This window comes from Lissotriton helveticus, chromosome 9 (genome assembly GCF_964261635.1).
Source record: "Lissotriton helveticus chromosome 9, aLisHel1.1, whole genome shotgun sequence".
Classification (NCBI taxonomy): domain Eukaryota; kingdom Metazoa; phylum Chordata; class Amphibia; order Caudata; family Salamandridae; genus Lissotriton; species Lissotriton helveticus.
The window spans coordinates 922,330,997-922,353,388 of record NC_136070.1 but is presented as its reverse complement, the minus strand read 5'-3'; the positions used below and the strand labels follow the sequence as shown (position 1 = coordinate 922,353,388).

Below are 22,392 nucleotides of genomic sequence, written 5' to 3'. Positions count from 1 at the left end.
CAGCCATGCATTCACACACCTACACACACACACAAACACATTCATTCACAACACTCTTTACCAAACATTCAGACATACATACATGCACACACCAAACATTAATTTAAAAGAAAACAAAACACACACTTACCTGCAGCCAGCTCTGCGTCGGAGGGTCCAGGAGGCTTATGACTGCTGCCTTCCCTCATTGGCTGACCTTATCAGCCAATCAGGGAACACAGCAGACCCAATGTCATCACAGTGAGACTGCTGACCTCACCCCACTCTGTGATGAAGTGTCACTGATTGACACTTGAAGCTGGGCAATTCCGGGCTTAAAACTGAACCACCCAGGTGCGAGGCAATCAGTGACGCTATGCCTCGTCACTGAGGGGATGGCCTCAGGGACCTTTGCTAAGCTGAGGATGTCACACCCACAGGAGCTGTGTCTTCCTCAGCTCAGCAAAGCTCAGCTTAGGCAGCCAGGAGCCTGCGCATGTCTGGCTCCTGGCTGCCTGAACTGAAAGTGAACAGTGTCTCTCAGGCTGACCTTTGTTCAGCCTGACAACACTGTTCAAGGAGGGCAAAAGGTGGAGGGGCATGGCCCCTCAGCCCCAATGGAATGGCCGTGCCTGATGTACCTTGGACCCTTGGGATAACCTTAAAATATGACAAATATCCTTCCCAGTGTTGGCCAAGCGGACAAGATAGGAGCATTAAGGAAACTCGTAAATGAAAACGGCTCACGTCAGTACACAGTTGTCCAAATTGAATGTACCATTTATTTATGTGCACATTGCATAAAATAACACATCTGAAATACAGATCGGATGAAAAGTTAGTGACTCCATATATATTTACAGTCTATACAGTCTAATACATCCAATTTCTACATGTCAGCAAAACCGAGTTAATCCCATATTTCTACTCAATGAAAGAGACAGTTATGACAAAATTCTGAACGGGTAGTCACGGTATAGAGATCGAGCGATTATAGCATTGCTGATGGAATAGTGTAGACCACACTTTGGTTAAATAGCCAATGGTTTGTGAAATTTGGTCAGAATGCAGGGAGAGACTGCTCATCTGTCCCCCATTATTAATCTTATGGTAATGCAATAATAAGGTGTTGTGAAATGTCGACAGTGCAAGGAACCCAAGGACAATGCACAGAGCTACACAGTTTAATAATTACGGTTTAGCAACAGCATTACTGTACCAAGGTCCTCATGCAACATGGTGCGCGATATAAGATTTAGCAGGCATGCAGCTGATATATACAGCTCAAAAGCAGAGAGGCCTTGTGCAGCTAAAAGAGCTTCTAAAACAAGGAGTGACAAGGAGAACTTGGTTATTTCAATCTGTATCTACCTTTTTGTTTTAAACCTTCTTCAGGAAAAAAAAAACTACAATTCGTCAGTATCAATTTGTGGTCTTCCAGTTATAAAAGCTTGCTCTTTCTCTGGGGCTCTCTAAGCACAACACGGACGCCTTGACAGTAACTGCCGAAGCAGGACATCAGGATTCTGCAGCATGCCCAATAAGTTCCTGGCAAATGCTCCCTTTAGAACTGCATGAAATCTCAAATGTTGTGGGTGATTGTGTTTAGACTAACATTTCACCAAGATCACTAAAATGACTTTGAAAAAAGTAGTGGTTGTAAAAATTTGGTATTTGGATTGTTTAGATTCTTCCATAAAATAATATTCTTTAGGACTTTGTCTGTGGGAAGTTAAAAGGAGTAGTGAACTCTATTTCCAAAAGTTTCTTCAACTGGTGGGTTCAGCGAAAAGAGCATCTGTAGAAATTTGAAAAAATAAAATCTCAGTTGATAATGAAATTCATGCTAGTTAATGACATAGCTCCAGGTTCCAATGTTGCCCGCATTCACAAAGGCAAGCAACCATCCACTTTGTACTGGTTAAAGAATATTATTGCTTAGTTTTAACAATTTCTAAATACATACATCCCTTGCAAAAGATATACATTTGGTCAAAACCCTGTGTCAACTGATGGTGCTAAGCTAGTAACCAGTGTTTGTAAATGTTGTAAATTGAATCAAATTTTGCTGAGTGAGCCTATTAGAGGTTCCTTAAAAACTTTCTTTGAAAGTATTAGAACAAAGAATTCCTAATTCAATCAAAGCAAGATGGCAAATTTCCAAAGCAGTGATCAAGAATGTACTGAAGACACTAGGGAAGCATGTGTGATTAACTCAACAAATTAATTCGAAATTGTGAAGGACTTATCACAACTATGGGGCTGCCAATCCCATTTTGTGTGTAATCGCTACTCATCTAGATCACTCCCTTAGAAAATATTTGATTGTTGCATTTCATAGACAAGGAGGTTTTGAACCTTGTCCACATGTCCATTAAAAGCTAATTTAGCTCAATCAGGCAACCCAATTGAGCTCATATTTTCTTGTTATGATAAGGAACTGATCTGAAAGTGGTGAAGTGTATCTAGAAAACAATCATTACCTTCCTGCATAGCAAGTCAAAAGGCATTGAAGCTGTTTCCATCCTACCTTCTGTCTGGACCAGGTCTTGTTACACAAAAAGATGTAGGTTTTGAAGAGAAATTAAAACATACCAAAGCAGAGAGGTGGAAAGCTCCAGAGAGTCAGATATGCACAATCAATACTTCTGGTTTCATTCCAGAGCAGCATGAAAGAGGCAAAAAGTTTGTATGATGCTGATAGTACTAATTAGCTATGTATCCTGTCTTTCAGACAGCATAACAATCCCCAGAAGAATTTGGATGAATTCCAGAAGCTAATAGGGGCATTTCTTCTCAGGAATAATCACAGGTTCCCTTAAAAGCAGCATCCGCTTCCCAGAAGAGAGTAGAAGATTTTGAAAAAATAGAGTTCAGAGATCTGAAGACAATAGAAAATTGTGGAGGGGTCTCCAAGATATTCAGGAAAAACCCCTTAAAATGAAAATTTCCCGGGATATATCATGCTCATTATGAAAAGAGTTGTGGGGCCCATGTTAAGTGATTATAGTGGTATTGAGATATATTAAGCGACTGAAACAAATTATAATAATTACAAAAAGCCAGTACATTAGATATCTTTACAAATATTGACATAATATATATTGAAATAAAAAAAGTAACACACTCATCAAGGCAAAATACTCCCATGAACATTTTACACGTTTTTTAAGATTCTCTCCACGTATTTGTAATTTCCTACTACAGAATTTCCCAACGGTTCAAACATTTGGCAGGAAATGGAATTTATATAATTGTTATAGATTTAAGATTATATCTAGCAAATGCAATTGAGCTAGCATGATACATTTCCCAATGTGCATTTACTCAGAATGACAAGACAGAGGATAAATTGTAGGCCATTGTAATTCCAATTCTTCCCTCAGATGCATTTGACCTGTGATTATGCTGTCTTTTTTGGGACTTTAGGAAAGCCCATTGTAACATCTATAAAATAAGTTTTCTCTACTAATGTGTAATGATCTAATGCCTGAAAGAAACAATGACTTTAATCTCTCCTAATAAAGTGTGAAAACTGAATTAGTGGTGCTTTTGGATTTCTCAGTTATGCTGCTAATTTTCATCACCTAGCATAATGAAATCTGGGATTAGGTTTATTAAGAATATGCATTATTACCAACGCGTACTTGCCATGAAATCTGAACATGAGTAAGGTACGAATAGACGCAAACCTCCTCTTGTTCTTGTTGTCATAAAGAGAGAAGAGGGATGAAAACAGGGACAAAGTAAATACATCATTCATATACAGTACATTATTTGTGCCTGGCCAACAAGAAGGATTGTCACTTCCTATGGGAGACGCTGGAACCAGGGACGTTTTTCTGAACATAGAATGGCCAGGACTCTCTGGGACATTTAAAAACTGCAGTTCAGCAACAGCCAGCCAGGGCAAGAGAAGCCTTGGTGCAGCCATCTTGGGGCGGAAGTCACCACCATGCCCCAATGAACAATCGAGCACAACCTTCCTCGCAGACGGTGGGAGACACTCAACCAAGAACAAGGCACTGGGGTCACGAGGACGGCAGAGTGGGTAGAGGCATGGGTAGGCCGTCTTCAATTTTTTATTTATTTTTTGCTTCCGGGATGAGCAGAGAGGAAGAGGTCTGGAGGCAGGGTGAACGGCTCGGACTCATTAGGGCTGCATCTCAGCACGAAGCATCCAGGGAAACCAGCAGCAGAAGAGTAACCTGCGACAGAAACAGAACACAGCATCATCACAATACTTGTTACTGGTATATGTGTGCTGCAGTCTACCATTAGTATGGCCACTGAGGGCTTAATGAATTGTGTAGGGTTGCACAGGACTGGGTTGCTTGGTTTGCGTTATCCTCCGTGGCACTGGACAATCTGGATTGTGTGTTGCTACTTTGTACCGAGCTGTCTGGAAAGTGTGTTGCTACATTGCATTTGACTGTCTGAAAAGTGTCACTTTGGGAGGGGTATGAGTGTGTCTGTTTGTTTGTGTGCCTGTGTTTGATTTGCCAAGGCTTGGTGTAGTGTGTGCATTTGCGTTTAACATTTTACTGTAATTGTGTTGTATTTATATAGGGTTTTATGCCTATGATGAATTCCTGATGTGCACTAGCAGACAGGTAGCTTGCTGGAGAAGTGGAATATTTGGTTGGAAGAATGTTGAATTTTAGTGTGGCCTATGGGGGGCGTGTTTTAGTGTTGCAAATGAATTGTGCTCTTATCCTCAAGTTGATTGCTGTAGGGAGTAGTAGACACAAAGGAGTGAGGGCTAGGACACAAGGGTTTTATATTCATTTGCTGTATCTGGTTAGAGGGGTGTGGTTAATGAGTGCGGCTTATGTGGGAACTGTATGAGCAGTTGAATGCATTCTTCATGTCATTGGAACAGAGTGAAGTAGAGTGCAAACTATTTGCATGTGACATTACTTACCACCCTCATGAGGGTGTGGGTAATGGTTATTACTTACATAGGTTTCAATGGCAGTGGAACAGCCCTACTAGTCATACAGCAGCTCAGTAAATGCTCTATAGAGTGCACCTAGAAGCAATAGACGAGTACTTGTTACAGGCCACTAGGGTAGTACTCTATGGAGTCTACGAACCTGAGACAGAGGAGCCACTCACAGGACTGCATAGGTTACAGGCAGCCATGAATGAGTGAATGAATGAATGAAATGCAACTTGTAACTCGCACGGCTTCTCCAAGGAGTGTCCCGGCGCTTTGCTCAAAGGTCAAATTGTAGGGTGTGGTAGTGCTGTCTATTCTTGCATGAGAAGCCCAGTTTTCAGCTTTTTTTTAAACACTGAAATAGCTTCCTGTGAGCGTGTCTCAAGGGGAGCTTGTTTCATGCTGCTGACCCTAGATAGGCGAAGGAACGTCCCCGAGCTCTAGAGCAGCGACATCTGGGGATCCTAGACTGAAGATCCTTGACAGACCTCAGATTTCTTGAAGCTGATTCTTGTCCTGAGGCACCTGTTTGGTTGAGTGCCTTGTGGACCAAAATGAGTGCTTTGAACAAGATTAGTTTCCTCACTGGGAGCCAGTGGAGGGTGCGTAGGTGAGGGAACACATGCATTCTTAATGGTAAGTTCCAAAGAATGCAATCTGCTTTGTTCTGAACTACCTGAAGTTTGTTAATCAGGTATTCAGGAAGTCCTAGATAGAGGGCATTTCCATAGTCCAGTCTTGAGGTTGTCAGTGCCTGGATGGCTGATTTTCTTGCTGAGAATGAAGGAAACTGAAAAAACTTTTTTAGTGAGCGCAGTAATCCAAAACATGTGCCTACCACTGGCTTGATTTGTGATTGGAAGGATAGACAGATATCTAATTTGACAACAAAATTCTTAATGGTTACCCTATATGGGACTGGTGGGGAGTATACTCAGGTGAAAAAGCCTTCCATGTTTCTGGGGGGTAATTACGGAAGAATAGAATTTCAGTTTTGTCTGCGTTACAGTTTAATTGGTGGATGCCCATCCAGTGGAATACAGCTGTAAGGCAGGCTTTAATGGATTTGCCTGTGATCTTTTCTCCCTTGCAGCCAGAGAACAACAGCTGAGTGTCATCAGCATATGGTATCACTTTCGCCCCATGGCTCTACTAGCTGGGCAAGTGGTGTGCGGTACATGTTAAATAGTGTTGGGTTCAGAGCCGAGCCTTGGGGAACTCCCACTGTCAGTTCACGAAGCCCTGAAGAGAAGGACGGATCCAGACCTCCTGTCCTCTACCCTCCAGAAAGGAGGCAAGCCGGTCCAAGGCCTGACCAACTATCCCGATGGATTAAAGATGCACTAAAAGTCTGGAGTGCGGAACAGTTGCAAAGGCTGCTGACAGATCTAACAAGATCCGCACTGCCTTCCCACCAGAATCCAGGGTGCCTCTGATATATCCTGTCACCTCCATTATTGCCGCCTCCATACTGAAGGTGGGTCTAAAACCCGGCCCACGATAAAGCAGGTTGTTGGTTTCCAGGTATAGGGAGAGCTGTTGATTTACATACTTTTCAAACACTTTAGATAAGGCCGGTAGAGATATAGGCCTACAGTTGGGCTGGTCTCCCGGCTCCACCAATGTTTTTTTTTTTATCAGGGGCAAGAAGTTAGCCTGTTTCCAGGAAAGGGTTACAGTTGCTGTCAACAGTGAATTATTAAGCACATTATTACCCAAAGAGTTGATGGGGAGTGCCCCCATTGCTAGTAGATTGGGGGGGCACAGATCTCAAGGAGATTCAGATTTAAGGTTCGTATGGCCGCAAAAGAGCCCTCAAAGGGGATGTGCTGGAAGCTTGAGAGTGAAGCTTTAGTTGTAGTAATTGTCCTAGATTGCATTATGTCCAGCAAACCCTCTATTAGCTGAGAGCTAGAGGACAGACTGGCTTGAATGATTAGGATCTTATTTTGAAAATAGGTAGCCAGATGATCACTCCAATCCATTGAAGGGTATTGGGCTCTGGCTCAGGCCTCCAGGGACTTAAAGTTGTTTTACTACTTGAAATATTTCCCTTGCTTTGTTTCCTGCTCCCAATACCCTTTCCTCCAAATGTATTTGCTTAGCTATTTTCATTTCAGCATAATATTTTTTGAGAGTTGCCTTATATATGCCCTTGTCAGCAGTAGTAAATTCTTTCACCCATGGTCTTTTCAAGGTTTTATACCATATCTTTTCTGCCCTGAGGCTGTGTGTGAACCATGGGCTGAACGGCTTATTTCTGCATGGTCTACATTGGGCAACTAGCGCTAGCTTATCAGTAGTGTTCCAAACCCATTTGTCAAGGAGGCTGGCGTCATTGGCAACTGAGCCTGTGAGAGAGGGAGCACTTTCTTCCAGAGATCACACAAACTCCAATGACTGGACTTTGTGAAATGATCTTGCGGTGCATGGAACTCTGACTGTTGATGGTAGGGATTTATTTAGGGCCAACCAAGAAAACCTAATCAAGTAGTGACCCATCTAAACTTGAGGAATGGGGCCTCCTATTTGCCAAATGACACTGGAAAACACTTAGTCAAGCACATGCCCCACTTGATGTATGGGGCTAAACACATGTTGTGTAAGCTGCAAGGATGCCATGGTATCCAGTAGTACATCCACCTCACTATCATCCACTTAGCTATGTATAGATTGAGATCCCCAATATTACAACATTAGCATATCTAAGTGTCAGACACACAAGGGCATTGCCCACTGATTTAAGGAAAGAACCTGCAGGGCTCGGGTTCTATATATTAGTACCCTGGCCAATGACTGTTGAGGAGACAAGGAGAGGCAGAAGCCCATCTCCTCTGCTCCTTCAAGGCAGAGATTGTCTAGCAGTCAGACTCTTTAATTTATAAAACAAGGCTCTTTTTTATGCATTTTGTATCCTTTAGGGAGGGCAGTGGCGATTTTAGGGTGACCTCACTGAAAACCACGTTTCTGTCATAAACAGCATGTTTGGGATTTCCTCACTCAGAAAGTCAAGAATATTAACAGCATGATTCTGCAGTGAGCAGACATTAATCAAGGATGCAAAAAACTATGTATTACTATTCTTAATCATTGGAGTGAGGGTGGTGCCCATTTCCTGCATTAAAGATGTTACATTCGAAATCACATTGGGGACAGAAATGCCCATCCTTAGGTGAAAGTGATGAGACTTGTAGAGTACTTTTTCCACAAGCGCTCGACTAAACAAGAATGCAATACTGTAGCAGATCGACACTTTATCTTATGGCGAGCCACGGGCAGAGTGGCTGGCGCTGGTCGCTTTCAGGACGCTGACAGGTGCAGACAGGTATTGTCTTTGGAGCGCTGTGCACAGGTTCATACAAGCAGCATCACCGCGTTATTCGCATTTGGCCCTGAGCAACTAGTGTGTGCACTTCCCAAATATGGCACCTCTAGTTGTCCCCGATTGGGAAAAATGACTGATTTTAAAAGAGAAGTGAAATTATAGCTGCTCCCAACCTCCTGTTAAAGCAAACACTACCCTCTAATGTGCAAACTTAATGCAAGTGTAACAATTCCCATTCAAGTATTACAGGCTTTTAGAACTGTTAAAATGAGCTTTTCAGTTAATTAAAACAGAGCGACGATCTTGTGCAACAGAGCAAAATTACATTGGACCTGCTGTGTCCGCGCAGAGTCGCTCTTTTTAAGCATGTGGCATTGAACAACTAGAGTGCGCACTGCCTAGCTATGGCGCCTCTAGTTTTACCAGAGTGAGAAAAAGGCTGATTTTAAAGGAGAAGTGAAACTCTAGCTGCTCCCAACCTCCTGTCAAAGTAACCACAGCCATAATGGTTCTCTATGTAGTCTGTGGGGCCTAGAGTTGGTTGCTCTGTTGGGTGTGTATCTTATCTATTGTTCTAATATGTTCTGTTGACAATTGTGATTATTTTGTTTTGTTGGTATTGTGAGCTCAGTAATACCCAACTATATGCAAAACCTGAGCTGTGTTGTGTGAGGGCTAAATATTCTATCTACTTCCAGGCGCACCAAAACCTGGTGGTATGTGGTGGCAGTAGTTGCCATCAACTAGAACTGGGGTACCCTTTGGGTGTATTGCATAACTTTGGTGTCATTCCACATCCCCTGGTGCTTCTACTTCATCACTTTGTGGTCTTTAGACCTTACTAGTTGAGTAATAACCTAGTAGTTAAGCTCCCTTTGCCCAGAACTCATTGTTGGCAGCCCCACTTCTCCAGGTCCAATCAACACTGAGGACTAATCTCCTAAATCAACAAACTAACCAAAATCTCTGCAAGCAATCAGCAAAAGACTTAGTGCTCAAATTAATGCCAAGCACAGATGCTAGCATCTAATTTTACTGTGGGAGGTATATCCCTGATTTGACCCACTCCAGCACAGAGTGGGATTCTCAACTACCACCTTTGTGAGCTAAAGTCTGATAACTGAGCACCTGTCACCCAGAACACATTCTTGGCAGCTAAGCTCTGGCTGCATCATATCAACAATTCAGACTAACCTCCAGGTCAGCTCAGGACCTGACCCAAACTATTTATAATAAAGATAGGCACTTTCAACAGTCATGACGGGACAAAGGCAAAGGGGCCAACTCAAAAGTAAGCACAAAAACAAGGCCTACTTGACAGATAACCTACAATAGCAAAAAAATAACTTTGAAAAAACACTACAGATCTTCCCGGCTACTTTACCATATTCAAGAAAGATACCCCAACTCTCCTTTGACTTTCAGTTTATCTCACCACCCTCCATTTCATCCTCCCTATCTGAAATATCCCCTCTATTCAACCGATCCCTCCTTCCATCTCCCCTTCTCATCACACTTTGTCATGCCACCATTAAAGGCAACCCGTCTGATACAACACTCCACACTATCCTGCCCCTTAAAAGTGTAAAATTCTTCTTCTGTCTCTTAGTACACACACTAAATTATATCCCTTCTCAACAATCACATGCCTGTCTTATGTTCAATCTCCTTCTAAAAAACCTCCGAAGCACAGAAACAATAATTATACCCTGCTTACTAATGCACATACTTTTTTTTTTTGAAAATCTGTTTATTAGCATAGTAGGCAAAGCAGTCACAGATACTTCCAGTCCCGAGGGGATACAGAGTAATACATACATAAGGTTGCTTAGAACATATAATTGCATAGTTGACTTAATTTTTCATTTTGTTGGTGACAGTAACCGTCACAGTTTATATAAACCTCTGTCAAAAACTATCCCTCCCCCCACCCTCAACAAACCCATCCGACACTCACACAAAAAACATATAATTGATCAATCATTAGACTGGGGCACTCAGAGAATCACAACATGTGGCTCTATGCGATTGTACACATAGGTGGAACTAGACCAATACAGAGAATATAAATTGGGGGACCCCCCTCATCTCTTCGTAGCGCACCACTGTTAGTGACAGTGCATGTCAGTCCGGCCAAGGACACATTTATCGTGCAATCGAAGAGGTACTTGTACCCTCTTCTTCCCCGTCTCCCCCAGTTTCAAACATACCTAATATGGTATACCAGTCCAGTGAAATTGGCTTTTTCCTTAGACCCCTGTATTCCTCCCTCTGTAGTGCAACTCCCTCTGCCTTGCCCCATCGCACCACTTCCGCCCTCCACAACTCCGGGTCAGGAGGTCTGGCCGACTTCCACCTCATCGTGATGGCACGTTTCGCCAGCAACAGGGCCAGGTCCGCGAAACGTGTCGCCACGGTTCTAGTGCGCTGTGAGGGCCCCAACCCCAGTAACGTGCATTCCAGTGTTGGAGATCGGGCTAAAGCACCCGCTTCCTGGATCGATGCATGGACCGTGGTCCAGTAGTATCCTAGTTTGGGGCATTGCCAGAGCATGTGTATTAGTGTTGCGTCCTCAGTGTCACATCGGGGGCAATTACTGTTCGCATCAGGAAACATCATGTGTATGCGGCGCGGGGTCAGGTAGGCTCTGTGTAGAAGCATCGACTGAATGAACTTGGGGTTCCTAGCTACTTTTTTGGGAAACTGAAGGATACGTTCCCACTCCTTATCCCTCAGGGGCCTACCAATGTCCACTTCCCATGCTGCCCGGAGTGGCGACAGATCGAAAGCCCTCCCCTTCTTAATACTAGCAGTGAGCCATCTTGTGAGGTGGGCACCCGTGCCCATCAGGTAGTGCATGGTGATAAGAGGATTCGTAGCTGGCTCCATGCCCCTAAGGGACCACTTATGTTTGATATAGTGGCGAAGGCCAGAGTGTAGCAGGAAGGCGCCTCCAGGTACTCTGTGGGTAGTTCTAAAGTCTGCAAAGGGCAGTAGGCGCCCTTCCGCGAACAGGTCACCTACATGCGACACTCCGGCGTCATGCCATTGCTCCAGCGAGTCCGCCGACAGAGTCCCCGTGGCCAGTGGGATACCCAAGAGCGGGATCGTGGGGGCATAGGACGACCCAGGGGACGTGTACTTCAACGCCTTCCGCCAGTAAGTTATCGCCAGTTTGAGGAGAGGCGGGGCGTCCCTAGGTATAATCGAGTTGGGCAAAAGTAACGTGTGTATTCTCCCCAATGCATGATCCCTATCCGTCATGTTAATCTCCTGAAGATTGCGACCCGCTACCCAGAAGGCCAGCCATTGCAGTTGACACGCATAGTTGTAGGCCCTAAAATCAGGCAAACCCATGCCACCGGCCTCAGAGGGGAGCTGCAGCTTGGACAGACCTACACGCCTACGGCCGTGCCCCCACACAAGTTCGGTGAGTAGAGTGTCTAGGGTCTTAAAGGTAGCTGCCGGGATCAGGTGTGGCAAGTTAGTGAAGTGATAGAGAAGGCGGGGGAGCATCACCATCTTGGATATCGCCACTCTGCCGGGTATAGAGAGTGGTAGTGTGAGCCAAAATTGTATCTGCGACTTCAGTGCTCTAATGGCCCTCCCAAGGTTACCGTCGATCATCTGATCTGCTTCCCTGTAAATCTGCATCCCCAGATATCTGAAGGTGGTTTCAGCTATCTGGAACTCGTGGGGGGCGAAGGGTAGCGGAGCAGCCAGACCAGTTGCTGCGAACGTGAAGCCATATGATTTGGATTTGCTGATTGTCAGGCCTGAGATCGACCTAAAGACCTCAAATACCTGGGCAACAGGGCTCAAGTCGCTCCTCAAGTCCCGGAAATATAAGATAATATCATCAGCATAAGCGGACACTATATGTGCCGTCCCACGCCGCAGAATGCCAAACCGGGGGGCCATGTGACGGAGCCTACAGAGCATCGGCTCAAGGGCTAGGACAAATAGGAGGGGGGAAAGTGGGCAGCCCTGTCTGGTGCCCCGTGCGATAGCTATAGGAGCTGATATATGACCTGAGGTGCGCACTCTAGCAGTGGGAGCTGTATACAGTAATCTGACCCAAGCGAGGAATTCGGGGGGTATCCCAAATTTCGACAGTGTGTCGAACATGTAATCCCACCTGAGGGAGTCAAATGCTTGTTTCAAGTCCAGGGAGATGCAGCCTTCGGAGCTCGTGTCCTCCCGGTCACCGAGCATGAGCTGGGCTAGTCGCCTGAGGTTCATGGCTGTATTGCGGCCCGGGACAAAACCACATTGGTCCGAGTGGATTAGCTGAGGTATATATTGCACGAGCCTTGATGCTAGCACCTTGCTCAATATCTTGGAGTCAGTATTGAGAAGGGACAGGGGTCTATAGTCAGCCATCTGAAGCCCTTCTTTATTAGGCTTCAGAAGGGACGTGATCAACGCCTGCATAGTCGACTGCGGTAGGGTGGCTGTCCGCAGTGCTTCCAAGTAAATAGCGTGTAACCGTGGGGCTAGTAGGTCTATGTATGTTGTATAAAAGTCGGCCGGTAGGCCGTCTGTCCCAGGGGTCTTGCCCTTAGGAAGGGCGCGTATTGCCTGTTTGATTTCAGCTATGGTAATGGTGCGCTTAAGGTCTTTGATCTGCCCGTCTGTAAGTCGAGGCAGGGCTAAGTCCCTCGTAAAGGCCTCGAATGCGACCTCTGGAAGGGGCTGTGGGGGACTGTACAGCGTTGTGTAGTATTCCCTAAACGCAGTGTTGATCCCGACCTGGGTGGCGACTGGATTTCCTGCTTGGTCCAAGATTCTCAGAATGGGGTGGCTCACTGGGGAGTCCCGTAACAGGCGGGCTAGGAGGGGGCCAGCCCTATCCGCTTGTGCATGCTGCCTGTTCGTATATTCCCTATACTCTAGGAGCCTCAGGTCTTCCAGTAGCTCTGCGTGTCGAATGTGAGCCTCCTGTAGTGGTGTGAAGGGTGCACGTGTGCCGGCAGCCTCATTCTCTAGGGAAGCCAGGGAGCCCTCCACCTCCTTCAGTTGATTAATTATCTCCTTTTTTCTGCCCATTCCAGCGGCCATGGCTGCCCCCCTAAGACAGACCTTAAATGCGTCCCACTCCACTTGACGGGTGCCGGCCGTGTTCATGTTTGTGGAGAAATATGTTCCTATAGCGTCGGACAGGGAGGCCCGGAACACTGAGTCTTCAAGGAGATCTGGGGACAGTCTCCAAGTAGGGATGGGGGCCAGCCTCCTGCCCCACTGCCATGTGAGTTCTACAGAGCTATGATCGGACAGAGTTTTCCCCATGTGTTGGGCCTTAACAATTGTATCTGCTACGGAGCGGGAACAGAAAATGTGGTCAATTCTAGTATGCAGCTGGTGTGGTGGGGAGAAAAAGGTATATTCCCTCTCTTGTGAGTGTGTACTGCGCCATGTATCAGTCAGGTCCCAGCCCTCAGCCCATCGACTAAGAGCATCCGCTTGTTTCCTACTCTCAGCCGCCTGTAAAGGGGGATGTGACCTATCCAGAGTAACATCAAGCACAGCATTAAAATCACCCCCAATAAACCATCGATGATCAGCCCATCCCGTCAGCACCCCGTTCACCGTCAACAAAAACTCCGATTGATTAGAGTTCGGCGAGTAAACACACCCAAACACAACAGCATCCCCGTCCAACAGCCCCCGTACAAATACATATCTGCCCTCTTTATCGATTCTATGCTCCAACATCTGAAAGGGGACAGAGCCACGGAACCAGATCGCCGCCCCCCTTGAAAACGCAGAATAGGAGGTAGCAAATAATTGTCCCCTCCATTTTTTGCGCAGCTTCACAGCTTCAGAGGCGTTCAAATGTGTCTCTTGCAGGCATGCAATCTGGGTTCCCCTGCGGTTAAGCTGGGCCAAAATTCTATGGCGTTTCTGGACTGCTCCCATGCCACGCACGTTCCAGGTGCACAGTTGGTAATTATTAAGCGGCCCCATATCCAACCATGTGGTGCGACTCAGTGAAACGCCCTGGGCCCCATGTCAGTTCTGCGTTGAGATAAGGTGAGTGTGTCGTGGAAACAAATAACCCCTTAACAAAAAGGTCCCCAAGCCAACGTGCCCGGGATCCAAACTGTGGTGCCCAACGTGGGCACAAGTCATTGGAGTCCGTGTGCATACCGGGGGGTGACAGGCCTCTGTCGACTTTCATTGAGCGGTCTGCATAGGCTCGTTAGTCCTCAACAAAGTGGGTTCCCCATGCAACCCACCACTTGCGAAAGGAGGGGGAGGGGGGGGAGGGGGAAGTTCAAGTATACATTACCACCTGGAGGGGATCATATTTTCAGCAAATCAGAACTCCTCTGCCATTTGGGCTGTAATTTTCGGGAACAGCGGCAAGCTGTCCATTGAGCCAGACACCTCTGTATGGGTGCCAGTGGTGGCGGAGTGCCTGCCATTAAGTGCTTGGGCGTCGTGTGCTGCTAGTGCTTCCTCCGTGAGCTGCCGCCGGTGAGATGACAATGGGTGGCTCGCCACCCGAGCATCAGGAGGATGCGTTTTCACAGGGGCTCCATGGGAAGAGTGGAGTCCAGGGCCGGGAGTGTTGTGCCGTCTGTCCGGTGTGTCTCCGCGCCCGTTGCGGCCGCCTCCCCGGTGCTCCCCGAATGGGTCCTGTGAGGTCGGCGGTGTCAAAGTGACCTCCATCCATTCCTCCGCCTCCTCGGTGAGTCGAAGAAGTGGGATTTGTTGTCGTGCAGGATTTTGAGCCGAGCAGGGAACAGCAGGGCATACTTCATATTTCTGTCCCTTAACTTGCGTTTGACACCCATGAAGGTGGATCGGGCGCGCTGTACAGTGGGCGTGAAATCAGGATAGACTGAAATGTTCTTATCTTCAAATCGTATCGGTGCCTTCTCCCTGGCCGCACGCAACACAGTGTCCCGGTCTCTGAAATGAAGGAGGCGCGCGATTAGTGGACGAGGGGGCGCCCCTGGTTTGGGGGGCCGAGGAGGCATCCGATGTGCCCTCTCCACGCTATACAGTGCAGTGAGATCTTCTTGGCCCACCAGGTTCCGTAGCCAGTCCTCCACGAATTGGGTGGGGTTCCTCCCCTCACTTCTCTCCGGAATGCCTAAGATACGGACGTTGTTGCGGCGCGCACGTCCTTCTGCCTCATCCACCCTATCCCAGAGATGTTTAAGCTGTTTCTCCACTCCCTCCAGCCTCGTGGAATGCTCCGTCTGCTGTGGCACTAGGTCATTCAGTGCTATCTTCTGCTCCGCCACTCGTTCCGCCAATTTGTTATGGTCCGCCCTTAGTAGTGATAGGCCAGTCGCCATATTGTCAATACGCGATTCCAGGGCTTCCCGAGTCGCTCGTATCTCATTAAGGATAAGGTCCAACTTTGCGTCCTGGGACCTTTTCCCAGTCGGCGGGATGATGTCCATGTTGGAGGAGGCCAGAGGGTCCTCGGAGCCCGTGGACTGCAGGTCCGTCGCAGCGCCCTGTCCATGAGTCTTGCCCCTTGGCTTGCCCATGGCTCTTGTTAGCAGGGTGGCGACGGAAAGGGCACAGCAGATCGTCGCCACCCTCTCCCGTATCTATTCCGGGCGCCGGACTCCGTCCGCAGCAGGGTCAGGGAGTGGCAGTCAAGGGTGGGAGCGGCACAGGCCCAGGGCCGGCCGGGAGCGCGTAGAATCCCTGTCCTTGACGTCAGTGTCAGTATAGGCGGCTTTCCCGGGGAGGCCCCGTGTGCAGAATCGACTTTAGCTTCCCGTAGTACAGATGAAGGAAGTAAGGCGGCCTGCTGCCAGTGTCCAGTGAACCGGTCTTCCGCAAGTGTACTCGAGAAGCCTGGGCCAGTGCGTGGTGGTAGTTCCGCAAAGCGCGTGACTCACTCTCTTGCCACTGTCCTGGGCCGGTCGCCCCGGTAGTCAGGGCCTGCAGTCCACTGCCCTTCGCTCACCGCCGGGTACACCGCCCTCCGCAGGGCGTCGCACCGCGTGGAATCCTAGTCGCGGTTCCGCCAATCGACTGGTGTGTAGGCCAGAGAAGCTCTTCCCGTCCGGGTCCCAGAGACAAGATGGCGCCACAAAAAAAAAAAAAAAAACTGCTGATGAGGCCTGCAGTGCCCGGGGGGGTACGGAGCAAGCGGCGCTTGTGTCAGATGTCCGGCGCTGTCCGCCCCACAGTCCCGGGCGGCACAGCAGGGAACGGGCGGCTTGCCCACCGCGTGGATCAAGCCGGTCAGCCAGATTAAGAAAGCCTCCGTCCGATCCGTAGGTCACCCAACAGGGCGGCCCTGCAGGGCTCCGCAGTGGAGGCGGGGGCCGTAGGGTCGTCGTACGATCAGGACACCCCTCTACAGGTGGGGTCAGCCGCTGGTGTCCGCCTCAGTGTTCCGGTGCGGAGTCCCGATCGGACCGCGCCAGAGGCTATGGGGAGACCGGGGGGAATGCCCACTCGAGCCCGGGGCTTCACCCTGTGCAGTAGGCCGCGGCCGAAGCAGCCGCGCAGAGCGTCAGTAGAGCGGGCGGACTGGAGAAGCACCGCTCCGCTTCCAGAATGACACCCACGGGGACCTCCGGTGCAAGTATCAGGTGGGTCGCAGTGGGGGAAAGCAGGATATTTTTTTTTTTTTTTTTTTTTTTTTTCGCAAGACCTTTATTAACACATAGCAGTTGACACAGCATGAGCCTACAACCCTGGGGCCGGCTCGCTACGTAAATATCTGCAGCCAACATAGGATAGTACGTCGTGTATAATCAGCGTTACAGTGTGAATCAGAGTTCTTACGTACGACCCACATATGGCTACTAGCTGGTAAATGAAATGAGTCTCACTTTTTTTTTCACATTCGTTTTCAACAGTGAACAAAAGAACAACTTTCCCCAACTTAGACCGTAAAGTGCTATCCGTACATATCAAACTTCCGTTAGTATGGTAGTCACAGTTCCCCTTAGGTTCCGGCCGGTACATGACTCGTGTATGTGTTGTTTACCTACACAGTACCCCAATCAATTCAATCCAATGGTCGGTTCTCTTCCTCATCCTGTATGGAAGCGAGGTACTCCTCTAAATAACCCCAAATACTCTTGGGCCTAGATTTCGCCGGTAGTAGCTCCTCGTATGTTTGTAGCTTATCCCGGCAAGTGGACATGTCATGCAACCATGTTTTTACCTTCGGCACCTTGCGACTGTGCCAGCATTGCGCCACCTGTCGCTTCGCCAACAACAAGGCTATGACACAGAACTTGCGTTTCAACGCCCTGAACTGCGGCACTATCCCTAGCAGACAGACTTTGGGTGTGCATCTCACCTCTTCCTCCAAAATGATAGACAACGTTGCGGTGACCTCCACCCAGTAACTCGCTATCGTGGCGCAGTCCCATGCCAGGTGAGCGAAGCCCGCTCCCTCTCTGTTGCACCTTTTGCACCTATCTTCCTCCCGCAACCCATATCTAAGCAGTTTTGTCGGCGTGTAGTAGAGTTGGTGAAGGAATTTAAAATGTATGATTCTTAAATTACCATTGGGTGTCAGAAGTTGAGTCAGTGCACAGGTGCCAGCCCATTCGTCGTCTGTCAATGGGGTGTCTAACAGTGTATCCCATCGCCCCTTGGCTTTCAATGCGTGTCCCGCCAACTCGGCCTGTGCGGCTGAATAGAGTCTAGAAACCAGGTGCGATAAATCTGTAGTTGTGATCAATAGTTGTAGTGGTGTAAGGCATTCGGGTTCCAATGGAAACGTCGGATAGTGTTCCCTCAAAGCCCTTGTGAGCCTGTAATATGTAAAGTGAAACATGGGAGTCTGGTTCTGGATGTAATCTAACTGGTCTAGGCCCACAAACGTGCCCCCCTGAAACACATCCCCCATCTTGTCAATGCCAGCCCTACTTAGCAGGGACATTCCGACACTCTCCCTAGTGACTGACAGCTCCTGATGATGGTGTAATGACATGGCCGGCGCGTACAGTGGGGTTTTATGAGCCAGCTGTCCCAGCCTGTGCCATGCTTTGACCGTGGTGTCCACTGTGTTAATATCCCTAGTATGCAGCGGTGGACGTGTGTGTGAAATAATCGCTGAAAGGGGAATAGGATGCGCATCACTCTCCTCAATAGCCGCATGTGTGATGTACGGGACCGCATGGTACCAATACGCCGCGTATTGCGCCTGTGCACAGAGGTAGTATAGGAGAAAGTCGGGCACGCTGAAACCACCCTGTGCAAAGGGGAGTGTAAGAGTTTGCAGATCCACACGTGCCTGTTTGCCAGCCCATATCAGGGTCCTAACCAAGGAGTTAATGCGGCGGAATATAGCCTGTGGTGGTGTAATCGGGACGTTATTAAAGAGGTATAATAATTTGGGCAGCACGTTCATCTTTACAATAGCTATCCTGTCAGCCAGCGAGAGGGGCAAATGTATCCATCTCTGGACACTATCCTCCAGCCTGGAGAGTACCACACCGTAGTTTGCCCGCAGTACCTCTTCTGGGTCTCTATGGTACATTATTCCCAGGTATCTGACCGGGTCTTGTTGCCATTCTAGCGGGAAGTCCACCGTAAACTGGGATGTAGTGTCAGTGAGGGGTATTATAGAGGATTTGGCCCAATTTATAGCCAGCCCTGAGTGACCTCCGAATCTGATGTATTCCCTGAGTAGTGAGTTCAGATGAGTCTCAGGGTCACGGACATAGAGTAACATATCGTCCGCATACAACGATATGTGAAGCGGCCTGGCTATGAAGTTTAACGCCGATTCTTTATAGTTCTGTCTTATCAGACAAGCCAAAGGCTCCAGCGCCAGAGCGAATAATAGGGGCGAGAGCGGGCAGCCTTGCCTCGTCCCTCGCTCAATAGCAAATTGATCCGAGACATAACCATTGATTCTAATCCTTGCACAAGGCTTCGTGTACAGTAAGGAGACCCATTGCACAAATCTCCTAGGAAACCCCATTCTATTCAGGACGGTGAGCATATATCGCCACTCGATGGAGTCAAACGCTTTTGCAGCGTCAAGCATGACCGCCACCGCCTTGACCGAGGGCTGCAGGTAGTGTGAGAGTGCAAACAGGGATCTAGTGTTGTGCGTGGTCGATCTGGAGGGTATGAAGCCAGACTGGTCCGGCAGGACCAGACTGGTCATCAGAGGAGATAGCCGTTGCGCTATAAGCTTCGCTAGTATTTTAGAGTCCACATTGATCAGTGACAGTGGTCGGTATGAGTCGCACTCCTCCGGATCTTTAGATGGTTTAAGGAGAGCGATGATCATTGCTTCGCGCAGTGTGGGGGGAAGCAGCTCCTTTTCAAAGGAGGTGCCGTACATTTCCACCAGGTGCGGTGCGACAATATCTGCATATTGTTTATAAAATTCCGAGGTATACCCATCCGGGCCTGGCGCTTTACCATTTGGCAGCGAGCCTATTACCTCGGTCACCTCTTCCGCCGTGATAGGCCTGGCTAAGTACTCCCTATGCGCATCCGACAGCCAGCCAATGGCTACATCGTGCAAGTAGTCATACGTGTCTTCTGCTGAGGCCGTAGGTTGGGATTGGTAGAGTGACCCAAATGAGTCCACAAAACATTTCAATATATCCGCAGCATGCGTTTGTGGCTCCCCCTCTCTGGACTTCACCCTGAGTATAGTAGCCGGACCACGGCCCTCACATATCTTCCGAGCCAGCACAGCCCCAGGCCTACCCCCCTCCCCAAAGGCTCTAGCCACATGCGTGCGATTCAGGTACTTCATTTCAGATTCAAGAAATTCTGCGTGCTCAGTGTGGATGACACGCAGTTCAGCCAGATGCGAGACATCGTTAGTGGCCTCATATAGGGACTCCAGGTCTCTCATCCGCTGCTCGCATCTGCGGATTTGGCCCCTGATATCCTTGAGAACCCCTACAGTGGTGCTAATACAGACCCCTCTGATCGTGGCTTTGAAAGCCTCCCAAAGGAGGCATGGGTCATCAGTCGAATGCTCATTAATTGCAAAATAATCCCTTATCGCTGTTCGTACGGTATCCGCATATACCGTGTCAGTGAGGGCTCGTGAATTGAAACGCCATTGGAAGGGGGGGGGTGCATAACGTGGGATATCCAACTGTAGCAGGACGGGATTGTGATCAGAAAGTGTGCGGGGCAACACCTGCAAGTGACGTACCCACAGCGCTAGGTCCTTGGTGCCCAGCCAGTAATCCAGTCTGGACCAGCTATTATGTGAAGCTGTTATGTGCGTGGCCCCAGATGCATTCGCATGTTTCAGCCTCCAGAGATCTGCTAAACCCACGTCTTTCATCATGTGACCCACCATTAGGCGTGACTGTTTGTGTTGTTCCAATGAGTTAGAAGAACGGTCCAACCCATCTCGGAGGGTCAAGTTCCAGTCACCCCCGCATAGTATGTGTTCGCTATTGTGTTTCTGCAAGTGATCCCATACTTCCCTAAAGAACTCCGGGGCGTCCGTGTTTGGACCGTATACATTCAACAACGTCACTCGCTGGCCTCTTAGTGTACCTGATACTAACACATATCTCCCAGCTGGATCTTGTGTCACTGTCTGAGTCTCAAAACCCACCCCACGCTTAATCAATATGACCACCCCCCTGGAGTAGGAAGAGTATGAAGCTCTGTGGACTGCCTCCGCCCACTTCGACCCCAACTGAGCGTGTGAATGTGGTGCTAGGTGTGACTCTTGTAGAAACGCTATGTCCACATTCCATCTAGTCAGGCTTGCAAAGATCTGTCTAATTTTACGAGGCTGTGAGAACCCTCTAATATTCCAAGTAATAACGTTCAAGCTGCTCCTACCCGCCACCCTCGAACCCATCAAGTTTGATCAATACAATACATGACAGCGCCACCTTTGTCAGCTGTATTGGAAGTACCAGCGTCCCCTTCTTAGGAGCACCGAATTGTACAACAGCAGTCTGAACCATCGGGGAACCACAAAACAGGAGATGTATATCGTACCCTGACGGTCCATTCATACATGTAGGCAACCCCCCACCCCTTATCCCACCCACTCCAGCAACCCCAACCTGCCGAAGCCTTACCCTTGCAGTGCACCATTCCCTTAAACTCAGAACCATAACTACAGTGCTCAGCTCTGAACTCTGATTGGGTTATACCCTCACGGAGGTCCGCTGGAGGCACAACTCTCCACCCGATGGACGGGTGTGGGCGACACTAGACAAACTATAATGAATGCAATGCAAGTGTTCAACCGCCGCCACCCCCCCACCGCCCCCCAACGACACATCAACAGCGCTGTAGAACAGACACATTCCCAGGAAAAGCCCTTCACACCGTGATGTCATAAGGCCAACAGTAAACAATACAGTCCTCCGCCCCCCCCCGGCCGCCGACCCCCATTCACCGCATATCGGAAACAGCAAAGACAGCGGCAGTTTGATGCGCCCAAGAGTGGGAGCCTAGTAGGCAGCTTACATACACGAGGTCCTGTGGTCCACAATGTGCGAACCATGCTTCACAGTACAGACCTCCCCAATGCTCCAATTGTCCTCGCCAACGTTAGTTAGTGCAGCACAATGGGGGGGGCTGGCAGCGCAGAGTGTCTACAATCCATAGTCCGTATCACCCCACACAGTTGAGCAGCAGTATCAGTGCCCCAACGGGTCCTTGCCAGCCAGCCATGCAGGTCTTACTGCACCAGTATCTCGGCTCCTCACTCAGGAGATTTGCGCCAGGCTGGGCCTACCAATGCAGACAACAGTCGCCATGCTAGAACGCTCATAAGTTGACAGGAAAGGAACTCACCGCTGGTCGACATGGGGCAACCCGATGTCTTCAGTCCGATTCATGCTGCCGTTCATTTTGCACGTCGTCTCTCATTTCGCGCTGCACCTTCTTAACAAATTCTTGTGCTGCCTTCGGAGTCGCCAGGATAATCGCTTTCTCCTTCCACACCACCCTGAGGCGTGCCGGATACATCATTGAGTACACAATGTTCAGGTCTCGTAGTTTGGCCTTGACGTTGGTGTATTCTTTCCGCGCCTGCTGGACCGCGACCGTGTGATCTGGATAAAACTCTAATGAGTTTCCTTGATGCTGTATCTCTCCTTTTTCTCTTGCCAGTCGAAGGATCGTGTCCCTGTCGCGGTAGTTGAGGATGCGCGCCACAATTGGCCTCGGCCGGGCGCCAGGAGGTGGCCTTGGGGCC

At 48.6% G+C, this 22,392-nt stretch overlaps 1 protein-coding gene across 1 annotated transcript in view; it reads right to left on the bottom strand.

The window, feature by feature from the left end:
* Positions 1-733: 733 nt before the first annotated feature.
* The window catches only part of CLIP3 (CAP-Gly domain containing linker protein 3), a 204,868-nt gene continuing 183,209 nt past the window's right edge, over positions 734-22,392 (bottom strand). Inside the window, exon 14 of the mRNA XM_078661107.1 lies at positions 734-4,187. Within this exon, the coding sequence (XP_078517233.1) occupies positions 4,133-4,187 (55 nt within the window). The 3' untranslated portion in view covers positions 734-4,132. The remainder of the gene's footprint in view (positions 4,188-22,392) is intronic.